This window comes from Falco rusticolus, chromosome 4 (genome assembly GCF_015220075.1).
Source record: "Falco rusticolus isolate bFalRus1 chromosome 4, bFalRus1.pri, whole genome shotgun sequence".
Lineage (NCBI taxonomy): Eukaryota > Metazoa > Chordata > Aves > Falconiformes > Falconidae > Falco > Falco rusticolus.
In genome coordinates this window covers 40,729,504-40,755,945 of record NC_051190.1, presented here as the reverse complement: position 1 = coordinate 40,755,945, position 26,442 = coordinate 40,729,504, and the positions used below count along the sequence as shown (strand labels likewise).

The 26,442-nt window shown below is 36.5% G+C and overlaps 1 protein-coding gene across 26 annotated transcripts in view; it reads right to left on the bottom strand.

The window, feature by feature from the left end:
• RBFOX1 (RNA binding fox-1 homolog 1) overlaps positions 1-26,442 on the bottom strand; it is a 955,581-nt gene that overhangs the window by 85,188 nt on the left and 843,951 nt on the right. For 24 of the 26 annotated variants that reach the window (XM_037386459.1, XM_037386456.1, XM_037386452.1 and 21 more), the window contains 5 exons: positions 16,030-16,173; positions 13,151-13,204; positions 7,589-7,681; positions 5,830-5,890; positions 286-339 (listed from right to left, as the gene is read on the bottom strand). In XM_037386459.1, the coding sequence (XP_037242356.1) occupies positions 286-339; positions 5,830-5,890; positions 7,589-7,681; positions 13,151-13,204; positions 16,030-16,173 (406 nt within the window). The remainder of the gene's footprint in view (positions 1-285; positions 340-5,829; positions 5,891-7,588; positions 7,682-13,150; positions 13,205-16,029; positions 16,174-26,442) is intronic. The other 2 variants (XM_037386478.1, XM_037386453.1) reach the window with 1 other exon arrangement.

Below are 26,442 nucleotides of genomic sequence, written 5' to 3'. Positions count from 1 at the left end.
AAGAAATAAAATATAAATAAAATCTCATGTAAGACTGGGATATTGCAGTACATTTCATGTTATGCTATCTACTTTCCAATAAAAAGGTATTTCATATCTTCTACATAAACTTCAGTATGCCCAGGTGACTTAAAATCTTGCATCACAAACTTTTAAATGACTTACAGTTAACATGAATCAAAACAAGAAACAAAATGTCACACCAAACACATAATCTGTACTTTTGCACATTTTGAAGAATACTAAAATAAAATATGGCATGGACAACTATGGAGTAATCCTTACCTGCATAGAATTCTGGACTATAAACTGCACCAACAACTGGATTTAATTTCCAGCCTGCAGCAAACATAAAGACATAACAAAGTTAATATTACAATTGGTGATGATAATAATAATAATGATTTTTAAATTTTCTTTTATAAAGGCATACAGATAAAATGGCTTCTAAAGAGGTTATTTTAATAGAACGTTTATAGGCATGTTAGATTTCTGATCTTTAATATCAGGCTCTGAAGTACAGAAGTAAGTAATGACACAAGGTATCCTCTGGACACGTAGTACTGGTGTGAATTATCAGGTGAATTACCTTGGCTGCAATGCAGAGCTGCCATGGACTTATTCCCTTAAGTTAGGGAACTAAGTCAGAACTAGTTCAGGCATCCCTGTATCATGCAGTACCAGACTAGATCAGTCCTTTCTCCTTGCTTTAACTCCCTGGTTACAAGCCAGAGAGGCCAGAACAGCTCATTTTCTGGACAGAAACGTTTCTGATAAATTTGTGTTAGTGTAGGTTACAAGGCAATCAAATAATCTGGGCATTTTCATTCTAGTCTGGGAAAAACAAAAGCCTAGACACTGCATGGAAATGTCTCTTGTGACACAAGATATTTGCACACTGTGGGATCCCAGGCAAATGCTGGAGACTTTTTTCCCTTTGCATTTGTACATGTAGCTGTCTGCACTGAAGCAGGACAGTGACGGGCACGCTCCCACACGCCGGCAGGCCTGCACTTGCAGCCGGTAAATGCTGTTAGCCTGTTGCTGTAAAGTAGCTGCCCTGTACGAAAATGCTGTGGTCACACTCTGCAAAGCTCTGAAGTGGTACGAATGCAGCCACTGCCTCCCTCTCAGATGATCACTGTCCTCCCACAGCTGGCATAAAACCAAAGCACAGAAGCAACAGATCTTCCGTATTGTGTGTTCTGGCCAAAATCCACCTGTGTCCTTGCACCCGACGTGGCATTTCCAGGTGTGCCCGGAGCACGCAGGCTTGCTGCAAGAGCAAAGCCTGTTCAAAGCATGTCATGCTACAGATGACAGTGCTAGAAGCAATTGAAGGGGAAGGGGTAAGAGAACAGCAGGAGAACACACTGGTGAACTCATTTGCCTTCTCAGCTGCGGTAAAGTGCCAATTACTGTGTTTTGCTCAACCATGGGTAGACCCACTCCCAGTTACCTCCAAACTCCACAGAACGCCCCCCCCCCCCCCCACTTTTTTTTTTTAAAGTGTTTGAACAATTATTTTAACTACTAGGAGTGATAAAATAGGGGTTTTCGAAAAGCACACTGGAATCAGAGGACTGGGAAGCACCATTTGTACATGGGAACAAAGGAAAAATACCTGAGCAAAAGCATCTTGTAAACTCAAGAGCTATGGTACTTAAAATAGATCCTATATGCTGCTGGAAACAAAATACAATCAGGGACAACAAGGCTTTTCAAAATCAGAAGAGCCAAGATCAGAAGAATTTAAATGCAAACTATATTGAGGCTTGTTTCTGCCTTGGCCATATCATGTAATACAAAAGAATAGCAGAAGATCATGAAACCATAATGCATGATCAAACTGAAAAAGTGTATTCCAAAATCTCAATAAAAACATCAAAGAAAACTATTCCTACCTTTTTTTACTCTTAGTAAAATTTTACGTGACAGAAAATCATCCAAATTTTGAGACTTTCAGTAAAAAATTCTAACTTTTTATTGTTTGGGAAATATTTAATATTCCAAATTCATTATCTCCTCAAAAGACCACTGATCAACACCATTCAAAATGAAAGCTGGGCTGAATTTCAGATCCGTCAGCTTTTGCTGTCAAAGAAGCTGACAGACAGCTCTCAGGTCTAAGTTACACTAACAGTGCCACAATTTTCCAAGAGAAAGAAAAAATCTTGGAAGACGCAGGCTGCTCTTCACAGCTGAAGGCCACTCTCGTACATCAGTTCCTTACCTCTCTCCCAGTGACGGCTGCCTCACCTAACTTTGTGAAGCTTATACAGGAAATTTCATTCATTGTGAAAATAACAGTAATTAAATTTAACTTTCTCTTTGCCAGCTAGCAATGTGCTGGCCCGTAGCTGCGGGTTAATCAAGTGTGATACTAGTTGATGTATCCGAACAAGCAGCTGCCAGGTAACCCTATTTTGGCAGCTGGAGGAGGCAAATTCTCTGCAGTGCGTGTAAATTTGTGCATTTTTCTTACTGTCACAATACCACGCCCCTCCTCAAGTTTAAACTATAAAAGCTCAAACCTTAAAAACCAAACAAGGAAACCGAGACCCCCTTTGCCTTCCCCAAACCCCACCCTGTATGTACAGTCATCCAAAGAAATGCATGCTAAGCACGCTAAAGGGAAGAAAATAATCACACTGCACAGTGTAACAAGCTTTGGTAGGAAGTGGGGCACAGCGGTGCAGAGAGGATTATTTCATTTCACAGGCCAGACAGGCACCCATGGCCGGAGGAATGCTTTGGCAGGAGAGGAGCCCTGCGACACCATTTGCTTTCTCCTGTTTGCACACAGAGGGGGGAGGGAAGGGGTGCAGGAGGGAATTTAACTGTGGTAATAGTCACTAGCTGTGATTTTGCATCTAAGTTTAGATCATCAGAAGCCTCAAATTCAAGGCACCGCAAGTATAAACTTTAAAACATATTTTTCCCTCTACTGATCTCTGTTTCATGTTCCTCACTCATTGCTGCGGTTCTCTGAATCTACTTGCTCATAATTCTTTATTCCATGCAACACCTGGATGAACGCCCTGAACTGCAATATGGGCATCAGAAGAAAGTATAACTGTGAACGGGAGAGGTTGGAACATCTAAAAATACCTCTGAAATATTTTTGTGAACAAGTAGAACTCCTGATACTGAATTTATTTGCAAAGAAAAGGCAGTTCTACCTCCAAAGCACATGAGGTGAGCCATCAAAATCATCCTGTCTGATAACAAACTTGCATAAAAAAGCTCTCCTAGCAACTGAGCATTTATTAACTGTTCATTTTGGGAATTGTTGACAGTCACAGGAAAGCGTACTTATTTCAAACACCACCTAGGACACAAAAGCAAGCCACTTATTTGAATGAAGCTGCATATATTTAAAAAAACACTAGGTTTTTGTGCTTTAAAACCTACTGCCTTTTGCAATCATATTTACAACGAGCCCTGTTATCAAACAACCACCAGTATTCAGGAATGAAAGACAAAACAGAGCATATCTTATCTTTAAATTACAATAACTATTGGTGCCTGATGTTTTTACATAATACTATGCCCCAGCTACGGTTTGAATACCTGCCAATAACATGTCAGTCACCACATACTCTGAGAAATAAAGAGACATTAAAAAAAAAAGTGGCTTTGAAGAGATAGGCACGCGCAAGCAAAATGTTTCTGGTTATCCACGTCAGAAGCATCTTGCAAATGTTAATATGGTTACAGAACACAGAAAAACTAGCCTTATGTCCTATTTAAAAGATTAGACCTTTACTTTAGAGAACAATAATCTTTAATAATCAGCTATAGCACTGGTTAATTCCTGAAAAAATGATAAAGAACTAGAATCATTCAATGTCAGGATGACTGATAATACAAGCACTGATTAAACTAAATGAAGCACCTTGCATGTCTACACTTCATTCCTTGTCGCTTGTAATGATTATGCAAGAAGAACACTGTTCTCCTTGTGTGTTTGCTTTAGTGGACCTCAGGCATTAAAAAAACCAAAACAAAACCCCACACCACCAAACCAAAAAAACACAACTTGTATGAACTACAACCAGAGTTTGTCTTGGTTGATACCCTCAAAAAGTGTGTAAAAGAACATCCTACATGCAACACCTTGGATGTCTGGATTTACAAACATAAATATTATTTGTTCTGCACTGAACAAGGTATTTCGCACTTTTGGTGAGATTTAGTCCAGAAAGACAAAACAGTGTAAGTGGGAACAACTTAACAGCAGACTTTCATCTTCCTTGGTTTGGATATTAATAAATGATAATGTATGGCCTGAGTAATCCTGCAGTGCAGGACACAGAGGTTAGCCTCCTCTAAAATCAGACTCCTAAAAATTTCACATCTCTGTTTCCAGCATTCCCTTCCTTCAGCACTGGATGTGTTGATATGCAATGTGTTATTTGCTAATTAACAGTTTGGAAGCCTTGGGATAATATGAATTAAAAATATAGATCAAAATTTACAATAAAACTATTTTTAGCCTTTTGTCATTCAATAAAGCAGACAATGTTCATAGTATCACATGCGTATAGTTAATTTAGCTCCTTTTTGCAAAAAAATCTTGTTATGTGATCCAGTCAAGCTTCATGTCTCTTTCGCTAGATTCAGCGAGATGTTTTAAAGCCAGTAAAACTGGAGATTTTCCCATCTGGATCATTTGCCAAGTTCCACATCTACATACAAAATGAGGAAGAAAACAATTTCTGAGAAAGCATGAGGAATTTCAGACTCTTCTCCAGATCATTCTAACTAGTTCAATTATCACATGTCAAACAAAAAATATTACTATATTTTATTTTTACTGTGGTAGGAAAAAATTATGACTCTCTCATTAAAAAATAAAGCCACTGTTTGCCTAGGGTTTTAGTAAAACCTCCTTAATGATACCTCAGATACAGAAAATAAGATCCATTATTTCATTTCAACATGGAAGAACCTAAGCTACCTGTGGAAACCTTTACTGATGTACATGTAGATTTCACCTGCTTTCTGCTGGATGGCAAAACCTCAATTAAATCAAAAAGGAAACAATTATAACTACGCAGTCTAGTAAAACTAGAAAATGTAATTGCAATTAACTTCAATTGGATATATTATTGTTTGACATTGTTGAGTTTGGAACTTGTCAGAATTTTCTGAACTAGCGAATGCAAAGAACTCCAAGGAAACTACTGCCAAAGGAAACATTTTTACATACTTTATAACAATTTAGATTGGTATTAGAATGGATTTTTTTAGAAAGCTTGGAATTTAGATTTTTCCAGGGGAAAAAAAAAAAAAAAACACAACCTGGAAGCAGCACCCCTTACAGCTTGCCCTTTACTTCTAAGAATGTGTGGAAAGAAGAAACAGAAAATTATCTTTGACTAGATGTGTGTCTTGGTACCAAAAAGTATCTCATGCCTGACAGAGACATTCTCCTTGCTGGTCTCCCTACCTCCATCATCCAAGCAAAACTGAATCCTCCGATTAGTTCATTCATCGCAACATTAACACTGCACAAAGCTAAAAGAGAATAATGCTTCCCTGTCAGGTATATTTTCCTGTACAAAGGCCACTGTGGTTAATCACGCAGAATTCCAATCAGGCAATATGACGCATGCTATGCCCACATGGCTGTGAATTAGCTGAACTCTACGCAGCCAGAATTTACGCCCAGCCATATGATGTTTTAGGTCGCTGGACAGCACCTGAGCCCAAGGAGACGCGTCCATGACACTCCGTGAGAAGATGAGCCCACCCGTTCCGCAGAAGCGTAAGGCTTCACATGCACCAACATTAAAACAACGCACCCAGATCTCATGCACTTACCATTTGTGTAAGGGTTGACGGTCTTTTTATTTGTCATTACACGTGCTGTTGCATTATTTACCTAAGCACATAGAACACCAGATTAGAAAGGGTTACAGAGAGAGTCCATGTTGCTATTAAATGCATGCATTATTACTGCTATTAGTCATGTAAAAATAAAATGCAATTTAATTTATAGAAGGCAACAGGAGCATAACAAAATCATACTATTTATAATTACATTTACTTTCATAACCATTTTAACTTACAAATCATTTCAATAAAGCAACATCATATCATTTAAACTTTAATAAAAAGACATTAAAAGCAAATTAAAAGGTACTGCATAATTTAAGACTTAAGAGCATGCTTGTATTCCATGATAACACTGATACAATAAATACTCAAAACAGAAAAAAAGATCATATGAAGGAACATGCAGTGGAGTAGAAAGGAAAGAGACAAGGTACAAGGAAACAAAGAAAATGTCAAAAAAAGGGACAAACGAATTTTAGCAGTGTGCAACATAACCCTTTAGAAGAGAAGTACCATTGGAAAAGCAACATCTAGCATTCAACACTTGGAACAAGAGCCTTTTTCATTGCAAGAATTAACAAAATCATTCAAGCTTTAAAATCACAGCTAACAAAAGGATAAAAAGAGGGTGCATTATTTAACACAATATGGAGTTAACAATCTGAGTAAGATGTGCACGAAGTCATATCCTCAATCCAATCAGTGCCTCCCAGGCTTGCTTAAAACGTACACTCAATTACAGGCGTACCAATATAGAAAAAAATGTAGCATCAAGAAAACTTAATACAACAAGTCAAAAAAATTCACGTGGTATATCAGCGCTAAATACGTGAAACGGCAGATGGACTTCTCCACTTACCATTCAGCACCATCGCCAGCATGGGTATGTATACAGTTACCATGGTTACTGAGAGTTTGGTGAGGGCCCTAAGCGCTACCGTCGAAGGGGGAAAATGAAAAGGCAAAATATGCAACATCTTACTCAAAAGACGACAGCATTTTCAATTGGTATTTTTTTATTCTAACAAATACGACTGAGGCAGTATTGAAGGGGATCCAGTGGTATTAAAACACATTTTTGTTGTTTTTTTAATAGGTATGAATGGCTCAGGCCATCGAGCCAAAGTGGCCTGATAGTTTCGTTAAAAATTAAATGCTAAAATTGCTCGGTCTCTAGTCTGGCTTTTTTTTTTTTGTTTGTTTTTTTTTCTTGTACATCTTTTGGATGCTTCTTTCCCAATTTTAATTTTTAAAAGCCACTGTGGATCCCACATCAACCCTGCAGGAAAAAAAAAAAAAAAGAAAAAAAAAAAAAAAAAAAACGAAAAAACCAAAAAAACCAACCTTTTGTTTGTTTTTGTTTTGTCTGTCACACTTTTTCTTTTTTTGTTGTTCTCAATTTTTTTTTTCTTTTTTTTGTTGGCTGGTTTTTGGAATCTACTGCACCCATTGATTTACAAAACATCCAAAATAACTTCAAAATATTAAAGCTTTCATTTTTTTTTTAATTCTGTCATCAACCTTTCAGCAATCATGATAATAATAATAATAATTACAAAAGAAATAATAATAAAAAACCCAAGTAAGGCCAGATTCTCTCTCTTTATATATAAATATATATATAAACAATGGGAAGGGGAAAGGGGAGCACACAGAAGACACCAATGATGCATCTGAAACAACAAATGAGAGTGAAGCAGACATTTATAAAAAAGATGAAAAGGAAAATATTTTGAACATGCACCTCGATTTTACGGCCCTCTACCACGGTGCCGTGTAATTTCTCCCTCGCCCTGTCCGCATCAGCACTATTTTCGAAAGTTACGAAACCAAATCCCTGCATGCAGGAGGGAGAAGGGGGGAAAACAACATGCACATTATTATTTCAGTCAATGACCACTTGTTTGCTTATGTTCTCTGTCTTTAATTTAATATTTTCTTGTCCTTGCTTCATTTCTGTAACATGCAAATTAGAAAAATTATAATTGTATTGAGATGTGCAATAAATAAGCGACAAATGTGAACAAATTTTTCCTGTCACCAGTTAGATAATACCCTCTGAGAAATTCAAAGAATGATACCAAAAATACCTTTCTACATGTCACTACAGAGGAAAATAAATCTAACAATAAGAAAATGAAATTAAAATAAATTACAGTGTCTTCACATAGAAATAAATGAACTAATGAGAAAAGAAAATGAACCACATTTTAATGACATGCAGATATCTCAACAAAATAAAAAACATGTGCACAAAATTCAACACTGAATGTCAATATACTCTAAAACATTGCCTACTTAATCATGCTGTTGTGATCATAAGAAACATTGTTCCCATGCAACACTAGGGTAACTTAAACTTTTGTCAAACTATACAGCCTTTACTTATTTTTTTATAAAATAAAAAAGAAAAGAAAACCACCAACAAAACAAAAGTACTTTTAGAACAAATTATAAACTTTCTTGTATTAACAGATCAAAGAAAATCACATGATGTGAATAGAAAAAGAAACTCTGATAAAGGAATAAAAATGCAAAAGTTTTGAATAAGGTTAAGTGGTTCATTTACTCTTTATGTATATTACTTCCCACATACAGAACATGCAAGTGGTAAAACTCCCAAATCCCGTGTTAGTGGGACAGGAGAATACTCAACAAGTCTGAAATTCTGCTTCTGACAAATGCTTTGCTTTATAATATTAGGCTAAACAAACATTTCCAATCCTACTAAAACACTTTTTCTTGTGCTAAGTTAACTGATGTTTACAATGGCAAATATTTTTGAAAAAATCAGACATTGAAAACCACTTTAGAAACATACACCAACCCTTTGAATTAATTCTTACATGAGCACTACAATGCCTTTGCATGCTTTCCCAAAGTTATCCGAACAAATAAGCATCTACATCCTTGGTGTTTCATAACAAGAAACATTTGCAGATTATATATGGCCACATTATAAATGGGCATTGCTGCACACATTGCAAGTCCTACCACAACCTTTTTATTTACTGTTACTTTAGCTTGAACTAAAAGTTCAAGCTTTCCTCTGTTATGTTCTCAGCCATAAGCCATGCACCATGTCTCCTCATGCTCCAGTCCATTCCCTAAGTTTTCTGGCCAGTATTCACGCACTTACTCTCTGCAGTTCTACCTATTATGTACATACTGACTGACTTAAAAAAAAAAAAGAAAAAAAGAAAAAAAGAAAATATATTTATACATTCATTATATTATACAGAGGAGACCAAATATGAAGCTAAAGCAAAACTGACATCAAGCACTAAGAAAAACAATGGATATGAACTACAAACCTAATTAATTGCCAATCAATAAAAAAAGTTAAGAGACTACCAGGATCATTATATGGGTTATTTGGGTTATTTTACCTACTTATTGAACACATTTATTTATGCCAGCTTACACCACAGAAGGTGCCATTTATACCCAGCAGCAGTTCATGCTCCATTCTCTTCAGCTTGAACACACGGGCTGTTGGTCCTTCCCCCCGTTTAAAGCCAAGCTGCAGAGGAGCCCAGAAGTGCTCTGTCAGCAGTTCCACATCTAGCTGAAGCCATTCTCAAAACTCCTGATTCCACACATTTCCTCCACTCTACCCTCCCCACTTCCAGCCGAAAGCCACGACCTTGCCTGTCACAAAACACTGAGGATGTAACACACTTTTCCCCAAAGCACCAGAAGTGTTGAGAGAAAGTAAACCCCCCTCCTTAGCACTAATCCCTCTGGTTTAGATGCCTGCATAGGTTTTTCGCATACCTAAACCCACCCTCAACTTTAAACTTTTATTTCTTCAACTGCTTCCTCCCATCTTCTAAAAGCTCTGTAAAAAAAAAGCTCATAATTTAAGATGCTTTTAAGTAAATTTCATAGTGGAAAACATCCCTGAATCCATCGATCCAAAGAGCCTAGCTCCATGCTATAGCACAAATCCCCCAGTTCTGCTTGTTCTCCCCCCTCCTCCTGGCTGAATGTCTGTCCCTCTGAATTCCGGACATTTGGTGGGAGTTGTTTAGTCAAAAGTTTGAATCAGTCTTCTTAGCTCTCAGCACTACCAGTTATTTTTTTTCAAATGACTAAAGGAAAAGATGAAAACCTAATTATATTAAAAAATTAGGAAAAGATATAAAGTGGAGCCACAAGCCAAGATAAGACAGAAACTTCAAAGATTCTGAAAAGAATACTCATTGTATTTTTTTCATTTCTTATGTTGTACTTATTCTCATAATTAACACTATTCCAATTAAGTTCTTATTATTTATGCAAATTTTTAATTTTACCTAGCTGACACAGAAACTCAATCACAGAACACAGATTCATCACACGTTCAAATATCTACATAAACACATTAACATTAATTTTATACACAGCTGATTCAACAGCTACTTTAGCTTAGCGTGCTATGTATTGTATTAACTAGTAGTGCAGATTTCTGCATTTTAGTTTTAAAGTCTGTCAAGTGATTTAACAATAGCCAAGTTAGTACGTGAGCAGCTCTTATTTGAAGAAATATATATTAATATATATATTATATATACTAACACCTATGCACACAAACAGATTTGTGAAAGTATGTAGGTACTATATAGCTGTATAGCACATTCATTTACACCTGGGAAAAAACGGTACTTGTTGATGTTCCTGTATCTTTACAGCCTTGCAGCTGCGTCTGAGACAAGCCACCTGAGGCTCCGTGGAGAGCTTCAGTGTTAAAACTGCAGAGTAGTGTTAGAATAGGCACAGTAACAGAAGCTCTATTCTAAATCTTCCTTCCATGGTGAGTGGGAAATGCAGAGAAAGTTACCAGCAGTTCTTCATGTTACTTTAATCAACAGCTTCAAGAATTGGCAAAGGTAAGCCTCACAGGTTGTAAGAAAGGTCTATGCCAAAACAATACTGAAATTCTTGCAATTCTTATAAAGAGTTTCAAAAGTCAGCAGTGTTGCCATGCAATTCTTGCAAAGTTATCTTAATTATTATTATGCCCACAAACAAACAGAAATTTGCAGTAGCATGAAACTTGTATTATTTTAGGGTTTCTTTTTTGAAGAGATCCCCTTCATCAAAATTATATTATACTTTACGGTGGTGCTCCAGCATTATGTTTTCTGAATAAGCAATTCCACTTTTCTCAACTATCATGGCATGAAAACAAGCTTACTTCTGTTGTTTTTACAGGAATATTTTAAAACATGAATTATTAGAATCAAAAGAAATAAAAACAGAAAGAAACAAACAAAAAAAAATCTAGCAACTCTTTTATGCCAAACTGCAGCTAGAAACAAATTTGAATTTTGATCCTGCAAACTTTTTTACCTGTACTCAGTTTGAGACCACTTAGTAGTCCTTTCAGTTTCAGTGGGTTTTTATGAAAACATAGATAAGCACTGCCAGGAATGGGACTTTAATCTGGTGCATCTTAAATCCTACAGAATGGACATGAAATGATCAGATTAAGGAAAAAAAACCCAAACTTTTTATTTAATTGAGAGAATCTAAGGGTACTTTTACAAATCAAAATACCTGAAATAACTCTAAACAAGATGAGAAGCAGCACACACAAGCAATGAGATGCATCACAGAGCTGCTTTGAGTATCTTCAGCAGCCTACTCAGAGCCAGCCTGGATGCACCAAACAGCACTAGGTAGTGTAGAAGTATCTACTAAGAACAGGGCTTAGAGTCTAACGCAAAGTGTGTAACTGAGGTAGTGATATTACAAGCCCACCTAGGAAAACCTCTTCCTTGTGGAATCCTTTCTAGGAGCAGCTTGGGTTTAGCACAAGGTACTGGGATGTTTTCACTAGTGCGAGACCACTATTAAAAACCCACTCAGTTCAGAAATACCTCCTCACCCCATCCCCCAAATACTTTAAAAAAGCCTTATACTTATGCAGTCCAATGCAGATGTGGTGACTAGAAGTCCTACATGTGTAAGACTGAATGGCTAACCAAACGTGTAAACCACCACGACCACGATGTGTACTCAGTTCCGCTCCATCTTCAAAGGATGTCAAAGGTGGCAAATGTGGGAAGTCTTTTGGAATTTATAATGCTATGGAGCAGAGGCAGGTTCTGAACAGTCAACGTCTTTTGCAAACACTACTGAACAGCTACAATTTAATGACAATAAACTTCAGCCAGAGCAGGAGTCTGTAAGCCACCAAATACCATACATTGTGGTTGTTTACTGAAAAAGTGGTAAAAGTTCCAACTGGGTTTGGGCTAGCAGGGAAGAGTACTAATTAATGATTGCCAGAATAATTTTGGAATGTAAACTAGGAAATTTCAGCTATTCTAATAAAAAAAAAAACAACAAAAAAAACCAGCTTTACATTTAGAATATAAATAATAACACATTAAGGGAACAATTAACCAAATTAAGATACGTCTGATGTAATACAGATTTATGATATAGGTGACTTTTTAAAAATGTCAGTATGTCTATAACAGGAAAAGAATTCTACCACTAATAATAAATCGTATGTGAGAGTTACAGGAAGACTGAAACATCAGTGGATAAACATGATACGGTGTCTGACATGACAGGAAAAGGAAAAAGATATCATGCATATGGCATCCACGTAAACCCTTACAATGCAGCTGATACCATAGGTGAAGAAGACTGGGCTGCAATTTTGCACCAGGTAACGAAGCTAATGGCAGTCATAGGCATTCTGTCTTGCTTTATTTCTTAAATATCAATAAATTGAAGTATGCATTTAAGGCAAAGTAATTTTCAGAAAAATATAGATGTTTGCAATACAGTAAGAACTCTTTTAAACAAATAAATGTTAAATGATTATTTTCAAAGGGTTGGTGTACTGAAGCTTTAACTAAAGAGGAAAACATCTGCACTTAGATAATCTGGAACAATCATATTTTCTCAGTTAATTACTAAAGAGGATAGTTATTAGGTATCATTATCATCTTTCATTTCAATAGGGGAAAAAATACCTGTACTAATACAAACCTGCCTATAAATATCTGTAAGTATGGACTCATCTTATAAAATAAACAAGATAATTATCCTTCAAGAATAAAGACAGCAGAAATCAACATTCCCATAAAACGCATGCCAGTTTGGAGTAGCTAAAATTACCCCCTTTAAAAGATATGAGTCCAATGATTTTCATGCTGCTTAGGAAACCAAATGACAGCTCCAAAGATGTTTTCACTAACATAGAATTTCAGATGTTATTTTTTACAGCAGTGCAGTTGTTTCCTTTTACTCACACAAATATTTTAAACAAATCTAAAAAATTCCATGAGTGAAATGAACTGCTTACCTTTGAGCCTCGCTCATTAAAAATAATTTCAACATCTAAGATTTTACCAAATTGCTGCAAAGAAATAGAAAAGTTACATGAAAATAAGATAACTTCAACAATTGTTTCATATCTAATACAAATGTTTCTTTCAGAAAATGTGCACCACATAAAAAAAAAAAAAGTTAAAGAATATAAAGTCAAAGATAGCCAAGCACCAAAAAACACACTGAAGAGAAGCCAGATCATTATTACAACTAAATCATACCTATCATTACACTTTTCACTGTCATTCCACATATGCACTTATGAACCTTAACTTCAGTGAAACCACCTGACAAAGAGGGAATCATCTTTAAACTGTGATCACAGTGAAGTGAAAGTCCCAGTTTTCTTCTTTTATTTTATTTTGTCTTTGCACATAGCAGGTTACTTCCCTGTGATCCATCCAGTCCCATCTGCCAACACCATTTTGTCATACGTAATATGCTACTGGGCTACTTTGCTTGGAGTGTAATAAACTTCTCTAACGAGACAGGATGAATGGCTGCACGAGGATGAATTGGTCATCCTTCCCTCTGAAGACCCTTTGGTTCAGAAGACTTCTTGCAGTTGCTCTGCAGAATAGGTAAAGGTGTTTGGTTACTTCGGCTTTACAGGAACAAGCTTAAACCAGCTGGTAGTTTTGTTGCTGGCTTCAAGGAAGTGAGGATTTCCCTCCACCCTTGCTGAGAAGGGATAACCATTACTCCCTAAGAAACTCTTGACTCACTAGAGTATACTCTGGAAAATTAGAATGGATATTGACTTGTTGGGGATTTTTCCCTGCTCAGAATGGCACTTTTAGTATAATATTAGTAGTAACTGCTATTAGCCTCGACCTTAGAACTGCTCTCACAATCATCTAGGCATTGCTCACACACACAAAACGTGGCCACTTTGCTATCCCAAAGAAAAAGACTCCACTGGACTTCTCTTAGGAGACTGAGAATAAATGTTTGACTTGGGCAGTATTTAGTTAGAACGCTTTCTGATATGACACATTTTGTGATGTGACACTGTAACGTATCAGGGGCTCGCTTCTGTTATTTCGTGTGTCATTAACATGCAGGATGGATCACTGTTAACACTGATAAATGACACAATGTATTAAATAAAAAGGCAGAAATTAGAAACAGGCAAATGAAGAGTAATCTAGCAAAAATCCAAGGAACTGCAGAAATGAGCCTGTACTCCAGTCTTTTAGGATATAATAAACCATTACAGGCCAGAAAGGGCAGTATTCCTTTTCTAGCTTATTGAAGTGTTTCAACTTGGTTATGAAAAATCCACCATCAATTCTTATCCCTTGGTTTATTTTATGTTCTTGCATTCACGACCTACTTAATATTTTCACTGCAACTTTAGCCTATAAGCACACATTGACTTAATGTTTAAACAGTCCTCCCGTGCTGTATTTATGTGCATGTAAAAAGTTCCTCTGCTGTATGTATAACACAGTCATGATGCAGTATTACCATATTTATATTTCAACACACATTTGCAAAAATTTAATTTTTCTACCAACTCAGAAGCTAAACGTTTACTGTTACCAAGTCACTCTAAAGCAGGAAAACTCTAGCCATTCTCCAGTGTTAGTCTTCTGAGACCTAAGACTTAGAAATACTGAAATTTAGGCTTTATTCATCTATAAATTACTACAATACCTGAAAGAAGAGAGATCCTTTCATTTAAGGTACTTTCATGTCAAATAAAATCTATCTATTTTACGTGGGTTTTAAAATTTAAATAAATCTTCATGTTTTTCTTTAGGTGGTTAATTATTATGCTTTCTGCTATTTTGCTGTCGAGCCGTTAGGTGTACTTAGGGGAGGTTACTTATAACAACTAAGATACAACATAACAGTCACTCATTTTCCAATACTACACCAGCACTCTTTTTCCAGTGACTGTTTCCTTCATTGCATAGAAATAAATACTGCAAACCACAATGGCTTATCTCACAAGCAAAGACATTAGAAGAACTTAAAAATCTGAAGCGAACATGAAAGCTGGAAAGAAGTATAGAGCCATGAAATACTTGGTGCTGCATTGTGTAACAAACTGTAACACAGAAGGGAATTAAGTTTTCATGAGTCAGAAATAAGAAAGCAAGGGTAACAAAACTAATTAAGAGTACTAACTAGGAAAAGCTGGGTTCTAACAGCTGATCAATCACTACTTCTAGCTTTTGTTTAGTGACACTTCAAGACAAACGTATTCTTGGAGCAGGGAAAAGACACCTCGTCTAACTTCTAACAGTTAGCCTAGAACTGATGGCACATACGTGTAGATACAGCCAATGCACTTGAAGGTAGCTCAAATGGCCTGGGTAAAAGCAAAAATGATGAGACAGAAAAATACTGGCAAAAACTTTAGAAGCTTGCAGACCTACAATACCTGTGGGGATGGGTGAGGATTCCTACTCCTGGGCTTCCTGATTAGATTCAGCCCATGTCTTACTTCTATAGATTTGGGTTCCTTGCTCATGAGGTCAAGTATTGATGATTTTACATCACGCTCTCCAAAATCAATAAACACAGATCTAGAAATCCAGAAGTGTACAGCAGGAATATATATGCATTCAATATTTTAAGCCAATGTAGCTTTTTTGGAATGTAATACAAAACACAATACACAGAATACACCCAGCTGTATCACATACAGTGGAATCAGTAGAATTTCTTTTCCCAGTTGTGGCTGGCAAATCAGATGTTTGGTTAGAAATAAATGAAAACAGAATCTTTACTGAAAATGGTTAAACAGCCTAAATCACAATACTGCTCTCATGGTTGCCTATAATATAAAAACCCTATTGCACTGCAAATATGAAAAAGCATAAATAAAGTGTGAGTACTTACTCCAAACATTTGTCTAAGATCTGGATCCCGGAATCTGAATGGTATATTTGAGACGTGAAGCCGTTTTGGTTGCGATTTGTTTTCTGTATTTTCAGAAGATTGTGTCTGTTGCTGGCCATCGGTCTGTGCTGCATCATCTGTCTGCTAAAAGGGTAAAGCAAAATAAAGCACATTGTAAGTATTTCTGCCATTTTCAATATAAAGTGGTGGGCTTCAATTCTCAGAAAAATGACTAAAAAGGAGGTCAAACTGTGCAAAGGTACTGAAGAACACCAGAAGTTGAAATACATGAAAATCAAACCAATTTCTGTATCTGTCTCAACAATATACATTTTCAGTGATATTTGTAAAATGTATTTGGAATAAACTGGAGAATAGGAAGATTATTGTTTGTTGATTTGCTTAGTTATTTTTAAATAATGAATAAATATGCCTCCCTATATTGTAAAATTGTTGAAATCCCTTTAACTGCATCAGTGTTTGCCAATGGAAGAAACTGAACCTCCATGTCCAAACAGCAGCCTACTTGCAGAAGCAAGCTATACACCTTCGAACAAGATTAGTACTTTCATTTAGAGGCCACTGGGACTTCTACACAGGAGGCAGGTAACACATCACATCCTAGCTGCCATTTCATAAGCAGTGCTGATGGGCACTGGAGGGTCATTTTGTCTAGATAAATGGTCACCATTATGGAAAAGGCCTTGAGTTGTGAAAGGGAACAGAAGTATAATCAGCAGTGAAGGTTGTTCGACTTAAAGTGAGACCCAGAAACAAAGTTTCACATATTTTCTTTCTCACCAAAATTAAGATCATAGCATGGTATTTCTTACAGGGACATTGTTCTCTAGTTTTAAAATGTTATTTTATAATTGAAGGACATCACTTTGTATTACAATGTAACAAACAAGCAGAATCATAAACCCATTGAGAGATTAGGAAAAAAAATAATGTCCTTCATCCCAAAAGCAAAAGTAACCAATGCTGGTCTTTCAGTATATTATAGCAATTTCTTATCTGTGTTCTTTATTTACATCATACAGTGCCTAAATAATCACTGTGTGCACAGCACACATTCACTAGAAAAAGATTTTGCATAGGTATGTAAAACCAGCATAGCAGTTGGGGGTTTCGGTGGGGTTTGTTTTGATTTGGTTTAGGGTTTTTTGCACTGGTAGAAGGGATTTGCCAGAAAACAGGAAAGAAAATAGTTGAATAAAACAACAAGGACCATCTTATAACTGTTACTCTATTTTCTCTGCCCTTCCTCTTCCTTCCCACCATATTAATCTCCCAAGCATTCCTTTTTCTCTTCTGTTCTAATGTTACAGTTCAGCTTGTCTTTCTGAATTTTTTCATTAAAAAAAAAAAAATGAGGAAGTCTGCCATTTCCTGCTAGTATCACATTTCTTTTAAGAGACAATAGTTTAAGCAGAATAAAACTGGTTATAAAAAAAATAAACCTTACCACACAGTTTCAATACCAATAAGGCTGTTAAGAAGGAAGCAAAACAACTCAAACTAAATACATCATTTACATCAGAGAAAACTACATAAAAATTTCACTCTAGCAAGTTATATTCAACATCATCTTCCACAGTAAATTCAAATTCAAACATGTAAAATTTCCCGCACTGCCCGTACTTTTGGGCTAAGAACACTTTACAGAGAGAGGTTCTTACATTTCTGCAGAAGCATCAGTTCATTGGTGGTGTCTGCATTTCACGGGATACGCTAATGCTCATACACAACTACAAACTTCTGTGTACACTAACAAATGATTTCAGGTGTTCCAAACAAACAGGGAACAACTCAAGTGTAAAACTAAAACTGAGTCACTGCCACTGCAGTGACAATATTCATCTGCTACTCCCTAAACTCATGGCAAGGGTCCCACAAACTAAATAGTTCATCTTTACAAATTTCTAGCAATTTAAATACTAAACAGGGTATATAGCTGATAAAAGACAAAGCCACATTCCATGCTATCTCTTGCTATCTAAAACCAACTCAGAAATTCAAAATTTAGATTTTAGGCAACTGTTCCATCCATAGACACCACAGAGATTACCTTCTACCTTCAGGCCTTAGAAGGAGAGGACTATGAAGGAGATATGGTGTATGAGAGCGGGTGGGGGATCAGGGGCTGGCAACTCTCGAAATACAACACTCTGGAAGAATTTAAGGTCAATTAGATTAATCTGAAGAGAATTAGAGAATTCTGAAGGTGCTGTTTAGCTTCAGGAACAAAGGGTGCCCCAGGAAGAAATTATATAATCAGTTTACTGTATAAATGCAAATTGGAAAAAGTAATTTCTGTTCATTCTATTAATATAAATGATGAGAAACAAAGAGTAGGAAGGTTGAACTGTGCACTATTAGCATACCAAAACATCAGGAGCAACTTCTGTACCAAGAAGCTGAACAGAAACATTGCTAACAAAAAGCCAGTGAGATTTCTGAAGATGACGCTAAAATGAAGGAGCTACAAATTATGGGTGAAGTGGGTCCATCCAGGTACTGCTATTTTCTGGGCATTTCTTTTTTATTTGGAAATTTAAAGCTTCTGTGAATAAATTGGTAGTTTCAACAAAGAATGCCTCAGAGTTTTGGCTGTGAGGACTGAAAACCAGAAACTTCAGAAAGTCACTATCGTCGGAGATTCACACCTGCAAATGCCCTTAAAGAAGTCTGTGGCAGAATCAACACAACTAAACCATTTTAAATGTATTAAAAGGCTTGACAATATAACAGTTGCTTTACAAAGTGTATTATCATCCAGAAATCTACGGAAATGCATAGGAGATCTGGAGAAGGGTAAGTGCAAACTGAAATTGGTATGTGGAGCTTATACAAATTTCCAAGTAACACCAAGGAGGTAAAATACACATAGGACAGAAGACAGGCTGGATTTTGCAAAATCCCAGGAAGGAAAGTTTCAAAGCCCTGTGGACTCAAAGAGCTAGAATGCAATTTACCTTACACATACATAATACATTTCAAGAGAATATTTTCATTGCTAGAGGATCTAAAGACTGGTTTGGTATTTCTTTAAAAATTAATTGAAGTCGGTGTAGGACATTAGCCTGGCTACATCCCTGCAGTCTTGTATGCAATCAGTGCAAGTCCTGATCTATTATGGGTTTGGTCTCTTTCAATACCCTCTCTTGACTCAATCAAGCAAAATAGTATGCTTTATGCAAAAGAAATAAATAAACAACCCCCTTAAGCCTTATTATTAAATAGAAATTACATAAAAGGGACTACAGTCTGTGTGTGTTTTCACATATGACCTAATTGTTTTGAGTACAAAGCTGTATCAGTTAACTTCACGTATCAAAAGTTCATGATTTTAACTTTGTGAAGAGATCAGAATTCATAAACCACCTATTCAACACATTTTACCACTGGATCTATCTGCTACCTGGTCGTCCCACCTTTTCCTTATGCGTGTACTGGGTTTTTTCCCACAGAAGTTGGCAATGTAAATTCACATACAACTTGTAATCCATTATAATCTTGTTTATGGAACTGCTTTTTAACCAGTGATTTTTCATGCTGTATTTGTGTAGTTTATTATTGCTATGTAAACACCTTGCATTTGATGTTTTTGAATACCATCTTATTTCTCCAGACAATACCTACAATTTATCAAGATTACTTTGAATTCTAATCTTGTCCTGCCATGTACTTGCGGTCCTTCCCAGCTTGGTACTGTTGCAAATTTAGTAAGTATACACTGTATTCCATCACTCAGATCATTAATGAAAGTACTGAGAAAACACTGAGTCACCACAAATCCCTGCAGAACTCCTTTTAATAAATCTAATTTTGATAGCGAGCTGCTACTTAAACACAGTTTCCCGTTTTTTACCCCGCCTTATTGTAGTTGCACGTTTACTGTATTTCCCAGCTTGCTTAAAAGCATGTCTTGTGTGAAAGTGCAAAAGCCTTACAAAAAGAAAAATGTAACATTCAGTACTTCTCCTTTGTCCACAAGGCCACTGCAGAAGTAAAAGAATGTGTCTTTTTGACACATCCATGCTGATGGTTATTCTTCTTGTACTTCCAGGTGTTAAAACCAGCAGTGCATGCACACTTACCTCTTCCAGTATTTTCGCAGGACAAACTCTGACGCCAGCACATCCCTTTAACCTGTATCACCAAAACTTCTCTCTCCCGCCTCTTTAAAAACCAGCATTGTGTCTGCTCTACTCCAGTTCGCCGGTACCTCTACTCATTCTCCACAAAGTAACAGACACTAATGGCTCCAAAATATTATCAGTTTAAATACCTTGAAATGGAGCTAAGTAGAAACAGTTAACTGAAAAAGCCAAACCGAACCAAAAAAGCACCACACCTAACTTCCTTGAATATTCTTTAATTCGTTTATTCCCTCTTTGAGACTGACAGCTTTTTCTGACAGTTGGGAAATCACTGTAATAATCACCTGACTGAGGCTGACTTCACAGTGAGGGACCGTGCAAAGAGGAAAGGCTCTTTACCCTTCTTCCCAAGGCTGCATTTCATAGTCATGCCCAAAGATTCTCTCCAGCTTGGCATTAACTCTACGTTTCTCCACTCCAGCTTGAATTGGCTCCAGAAGAACCTCGCTCCTGGCTACCTCCTGTACAGGCAGTCGCAGAACTGTCACCAGCACATTCCAGTAGCAAATCTCAATTGACAGTCAGGCTGCAGGAAGCACTAAATCACCTGAAATCCCTATTATTCACAAGTGCAGTACTGTACCTCCAGTTGCCTACTAAAGAGCACATCCATTGAATTTTACCAGCTGGGTGTCTATGATAATTTTCAGAACAAAGAGGTCTTTTTTCCTCTAATAGTTATCCAGAGGCTTTTAAGGGTCTCTCTCCTTCTACAATTGTGACCTTGAACAAGGCACCCCCTTAAATTACAAGGGAACAATTCCTTTCTTGCCTGCCCTTCCTAATCAAGATTTACGACTATTTTCAACAGCATATAGCTTTTGCAGGTATGAATTTTCAATAAAGTTTTGATTTTTGCTTTTTAAGGGCATTTTATGCCTTCTATAGTGACATAATTGGTTACAACGGCATCACATGAGTACGCTGTGGCCCAGGGTGTGTGGACACAGTACAATATTTATTACAAGGCATCAATAAATACCCCAAAATAGACTGCTTTCATTTACAAAGCCTGATGTATGGAATTTCTGTGATACTGTGAAGTTCCTAAACATTTCTAGAACGCTATATCATGCTTTATAACTGTTAAAGCTATTTAACAAAATCCAGTGTAAATTTTTTTCAAATAACTTTAAATAGTTCAATATTTACACTTATAATAAACGGTTCAAATAACTTTAAAAGAAGCAGTCTTTATTAACAGGTAAACCAAGAAGTAAAGCTACAAAAGCACTGGTAGAACAGACCCTTAGTGCTATAAGAAATCAATGGTAACGGCAGGTTCTCAGCACCCTTGAAAATTACTACAGATTGGCTTTTTTCCTATGCATGTCAGTCAGCACTGTATCAGGTTAGTTTGTAGCTCTGAGGTTTAAGATGTCATTTGTCATCTTCACTGAAAGGTCATTTCCACTGATTTGCTGCATGACTTTTTTTCTGGTTCCACTGAGAATGTATTTCTAATTTAAAAAACCTAATAAACAGTTACATATTTAGCAGATTATTGATGAGTATTGCCCAGAGGGAACCACAGGATGAAAACTCTGGCATCCCATTGACTATAAAATAACAGACAGTGCTACAAAATCTTATTTATGTAAAAAACATTTGCTATGGATATTTATTAATACACAATTGCACACAATTGCAAGTTTCCAGCACCATTTCATGTCATAAATGTTAAAATAAGTTGCTGAAACTTGAATCCTTTAACGACTGTTTATTGCATTTGCAGGCACTTCATACAGAATCGAGATGCTCAATTTTCCCTAGTAATTTCTAACTCAATCGATATATGTGCGCTAAACAAGTTTAATCTTGATGAAATTTAATTTAGGTATGGACAACATTCAGGGAAAATCATGTGAGGCATGTCTACATCTCTACCCAGAAATATGTCTTTGTATGTCAATTTTAATTTATCATTTCAGAGAATAATTTTTCCTCTCTATCTTAAGACCCTATGTCAAGCTATTACTATTCTTTGGTAGTTCTCTTTATAGTTTGCTTTTCTCTTGACCTTTGCCCAATCTTATTCAATACGTAGATATCTCCATTTTAATAAAAATTAATTTTTGTGTTGTTATCTCATAAATATTGAAGAGAAACTATTTAACAGAAAAATCGATGATATATATCTAACCCCTCAGAGAAACAAACATCATGAAACCAACTCCTTAAGCTAGCCATTTTAAATTAAATAGATATGCTCAAAATATTGCCCAAGTATAGACTCACATTAATATTTATCACCGAAATTATCAAATCAGCTACCACAAGTGTGTGGAGGTGTAAATGATAATAACAAAGATTTAAAGAAAACTAGTACTAAAATGAGACGCCCTTGTATATGTTGTTCCATTACAATATCTGAAGTCATTCTCTGACAGTTTGAAATATACTGAGGAAAAAGTGACCCAAAATAAAAGCCTTCACTAGCCTGCATTCAGAAAACATTGTTAATGACGCTAATGAAAGTTACATCTGACATAAAACTTTCCTTTGAGTTTCAGCCATCTTCAATATTTACACATACTTGCTCTTCTCTCTCTCTCTCTCGGTAAATCAGCACCTAGGGCTGTCATACCCCTCTCCATTTCTGATCAAATCACACAGACTGCTTTTGGGTTCCTATTCCACCACATATTTTCAATTATAAAAAGTTAAAAATCTTAATATATGGTGGTCTTAAAACTTATAATGAAAGTTATAAATACATAATGCAAAACAGAAGAGTGAATTCTCACATACACAGAAATGAATTGAGATGAACTTCCTTTATTCCAGTGAGCTACTGAAGGCTTAGGTGGTAGAAAAAATGTAAATTGAAACCATTCTTATAGGTAAGCAAACTCAGATCAAAGAGGGTATTTTTAAAAATTATTTTATAATTTCATATAAGATACTTTCAGTATAAATATAAGGTACACTCTTTAACCAAATCCATCACCAGGGCAGTTAAAATGAAATCTATTGTTTTGTAAAGAAATTCTTTATCAAACTACTAATTTTTTGTCTCTTTAACTCAGTTCTAGAAAGAGAAATCTTCTATTCTTTAAAAGGACTTCACTCAAGTTCTTAAGGACTTCACACTTGTCATGGTTCAACCCCAGCTGGCAGCTAAGTATCATGCAGCCACTGGCTCATTCCCCTGTCCACCACAGCGGGATGGGAGGAGAATCAGGAAAAAGATAAAAGTCAAGGGTTGAAATTAGAACAATTTAATAATTGAAATAAAATTAATAATAACAACAACAACAATTGCAATGAAAAGGAGAGAAATCAGTTCCAAAGAGATGTGAAAAAAACCAAACAAGTGATGCACAATGCAGCCGCTCACCACCCGCTGACCGATGATGCCCAGCTGGTGCCCGAGCAGCGATCGCCAGGGTACGGCCAACTCCCCCCACTTTATATCCTCAGCATGACATTCTGTGGTCTGGAATATCCCTTTGGCCAGTTCAGATCAGCTGTCCCGGCTGTGTCCCCTCCCAGTTTCTTGTGCCCCTCCAGCCTGCTCACTGGCAGGGCCAGAGAAACTGAAAAGTCCTTGACTTAGTTTAAATATTACTTAGCAACAACTAAAAGCATCAGTGTGTTACCAACAGTGTTCTCATACTAAACCCAAATCACAACACTGCACCAGCTACTGGGAAGAAAATTAACTCTATCCCAGCCAAAACAGGACAACCCTGAAGTCAAATTCTTAAAATCAACTAAAACCACAATGTTTTTACTCTGGGCAGCCTAGCTTTTCCAGTACTGTCAATAATACCAATTCCTCTGTTTTCACTGAAAGGGAGTTAAATGCAATGAAAAATGTGGAGTTACGCTGCAAAGTTTTAAAAGTTTAGTGGTTAAAAACATTCCTTCTAATAACTGGCAAGAGGCATACATGATTCTTAATAAAACCTGCGGTGATTATGCACATGCAGGTACCGGCCCGCGCTGTGCTCCTGAGGCACCTGTCAAGGAGGTATCTAGTCCCTTAAGAGCTGCTGCTCCTTCTGGGGCAAGTGAACCGTAGAGTCTCAGATCATTCCATCTCAGACAAAGAACACGTGATCCAGTGTGCTGCCTCAGGATCAACCTGCATTACACAGTTCTGGTATCAGAAGAAACTACCATAGTTTACCAAAGAGTTATATGTTAACTGAAAAGAACCATTTTGTAAAACATTTTTGAAAAGTACCATTTTGTAAAACATTTTGACTTTTTTTTTTTCATTTCCCTTTCTAGCTTTTTCCGAGGAATTTTAAAAATTTATAGATGTGAAGAAAACTGCTAAACAAGATGCTGTTCTGGATAAAATAAATTTTAAAATTTCCTATTTGGAGAAAATATTATCTCCCCCACTTTTTTCTTAAGACCTTACTGATCCAAATTTGCAATATATTTCACCCAGAAATACATTCTTTAGGAAAGGGGAGGGGGGTGGGGGGGAGGTATCCTTTGAAGCTTTCATCCAGCTCTAATACAAAGCCATTTCCCCAGGTTACTCCTCCCATCCTTAGTACTTGTGACAAAGGCGCTGCATGCAATAAAACAGAATGGTCAGTGAACCTGAAACCAGAGAGGGCCTTGTGTACTCTGTTTGGGCAGAAAAAACAATTCCATTCTCCTTCCCAGCAAACACCGATTTTCTGTATCCTTTTCCTTCTACTGTTGAAGACAGTCAGACCTATAATGTTTCTTACACTGAAATGGTGAGTGTTAGAGTTCCCCTCTGTTCTTTTTCCTTGACTAATCTCTTCCATTTTCCACAAAACAATGGCGGTGTAGACAAAATCTTTCACCATCAAACCCTGTTTTAAAAGGTAATGAAATGCTGCCACAGAATAGCTGTTTGCATGCCACTACAAAAGAACCCTGCCCTCAGTCTCAGCTTTTAAAAAGTAAATGGAGCAAAGGGTCGGAATGCCTAAAATTGAACTAAACCTGTTATCTCTTCCTGGACAAACTAGAAACACCTTGTATTCGTATAACTTGAAAACCTTTACCAAGTCCTGATCATTCTTCTATAATCTGTAAAGAAATACAAAATGGTTGTGTATTTTTTAAACCCACACCAAGTCTAGAGGAAGCACAGCCTAATACTAGTAGGAATAACCTGTAAAATACTTACAGGAAGAAAAGAAAGAGAAGAAAAGCAATAGATTATTTTTTAAAATATACTCAGCAGCAAACTTAGGTGCTTCGCTGAGTTTCTCATGTATACATACCCACATAAGGGTAAAGCTCTTTAGAAATTTAATTTTTTATTTTTTTAAAAACAGCTCATTTAAAAACCATATATCTATATGCCTAAACCAGCACCTGTTTTTTTCCAGCTGCACCAATCAAGTTATTTCTCAGAGAGAAAGAGCTTGCGAATGTCTTCTAGGCATTATTTGATTAAGTTGACAATATTATGTGAGCAATGGTTGAGTACCCACTGTGCTGTACTTTTGACCAAATTGATTTGTGTAATGAACACTTGCTCTGTCTCTTCTCTAGCCTGAATAGGGCTCTTGATTTAACCAGTGGTGCTGGAAGCCAAGTGAATTTACAGCCCCCACAGTCATTCTCTCTCAATCTGGAGAGAATAGCAGCAGCAGTACATGAGCAAGCATAATTCAATACATTGTGCTATAAGCGCAGAAAATAATATCAGAGAGCTCTGCAATATACCTGTTTGATTTGATTTGTAAACCTGATAAAAAAAGCAATCGAGAAAAGTTCAGCAGAAAAAATATATATGCGTCCTGAGCAAAAATATAACCATACTGAATGTGTACAAAGAACTGAAAAAATCATGCATGGTAAATCAACTTCATACTTTCCTTGGATAACATTGCACATTTTCCATTTAAAAAGGATCTAGATTCTGAAAAGTTACCTTCCCATTAAAAAGAGAGAATAATTTAAAACTGAGTTTGGGGCTTTCTGAAAATACTGTTTCTCAAACATACCATGAACAGCATACCGACAAATGCAATGGGCTTGTACCATTCCTGTTTTCTTAAGTAGATTGTCTGACTAATTAATCATACTGGTTTTGGTAAATTTATTTCTGAGACATCCCAGCTCTGCAATGTGCCTCCCAGAAGCATAAGAACATAGAGGAAAAGGAGTTATCTACGCAGATACATCTGTTTGTACTTAAATGTTTACACAAAGGTGTTCACATGGAAAAAAAATATCGCTGTGCTTTTTTACAGCTGTGATAAACATTACCACAAGTATCAGTGAATTTTCTTCTTTTCTT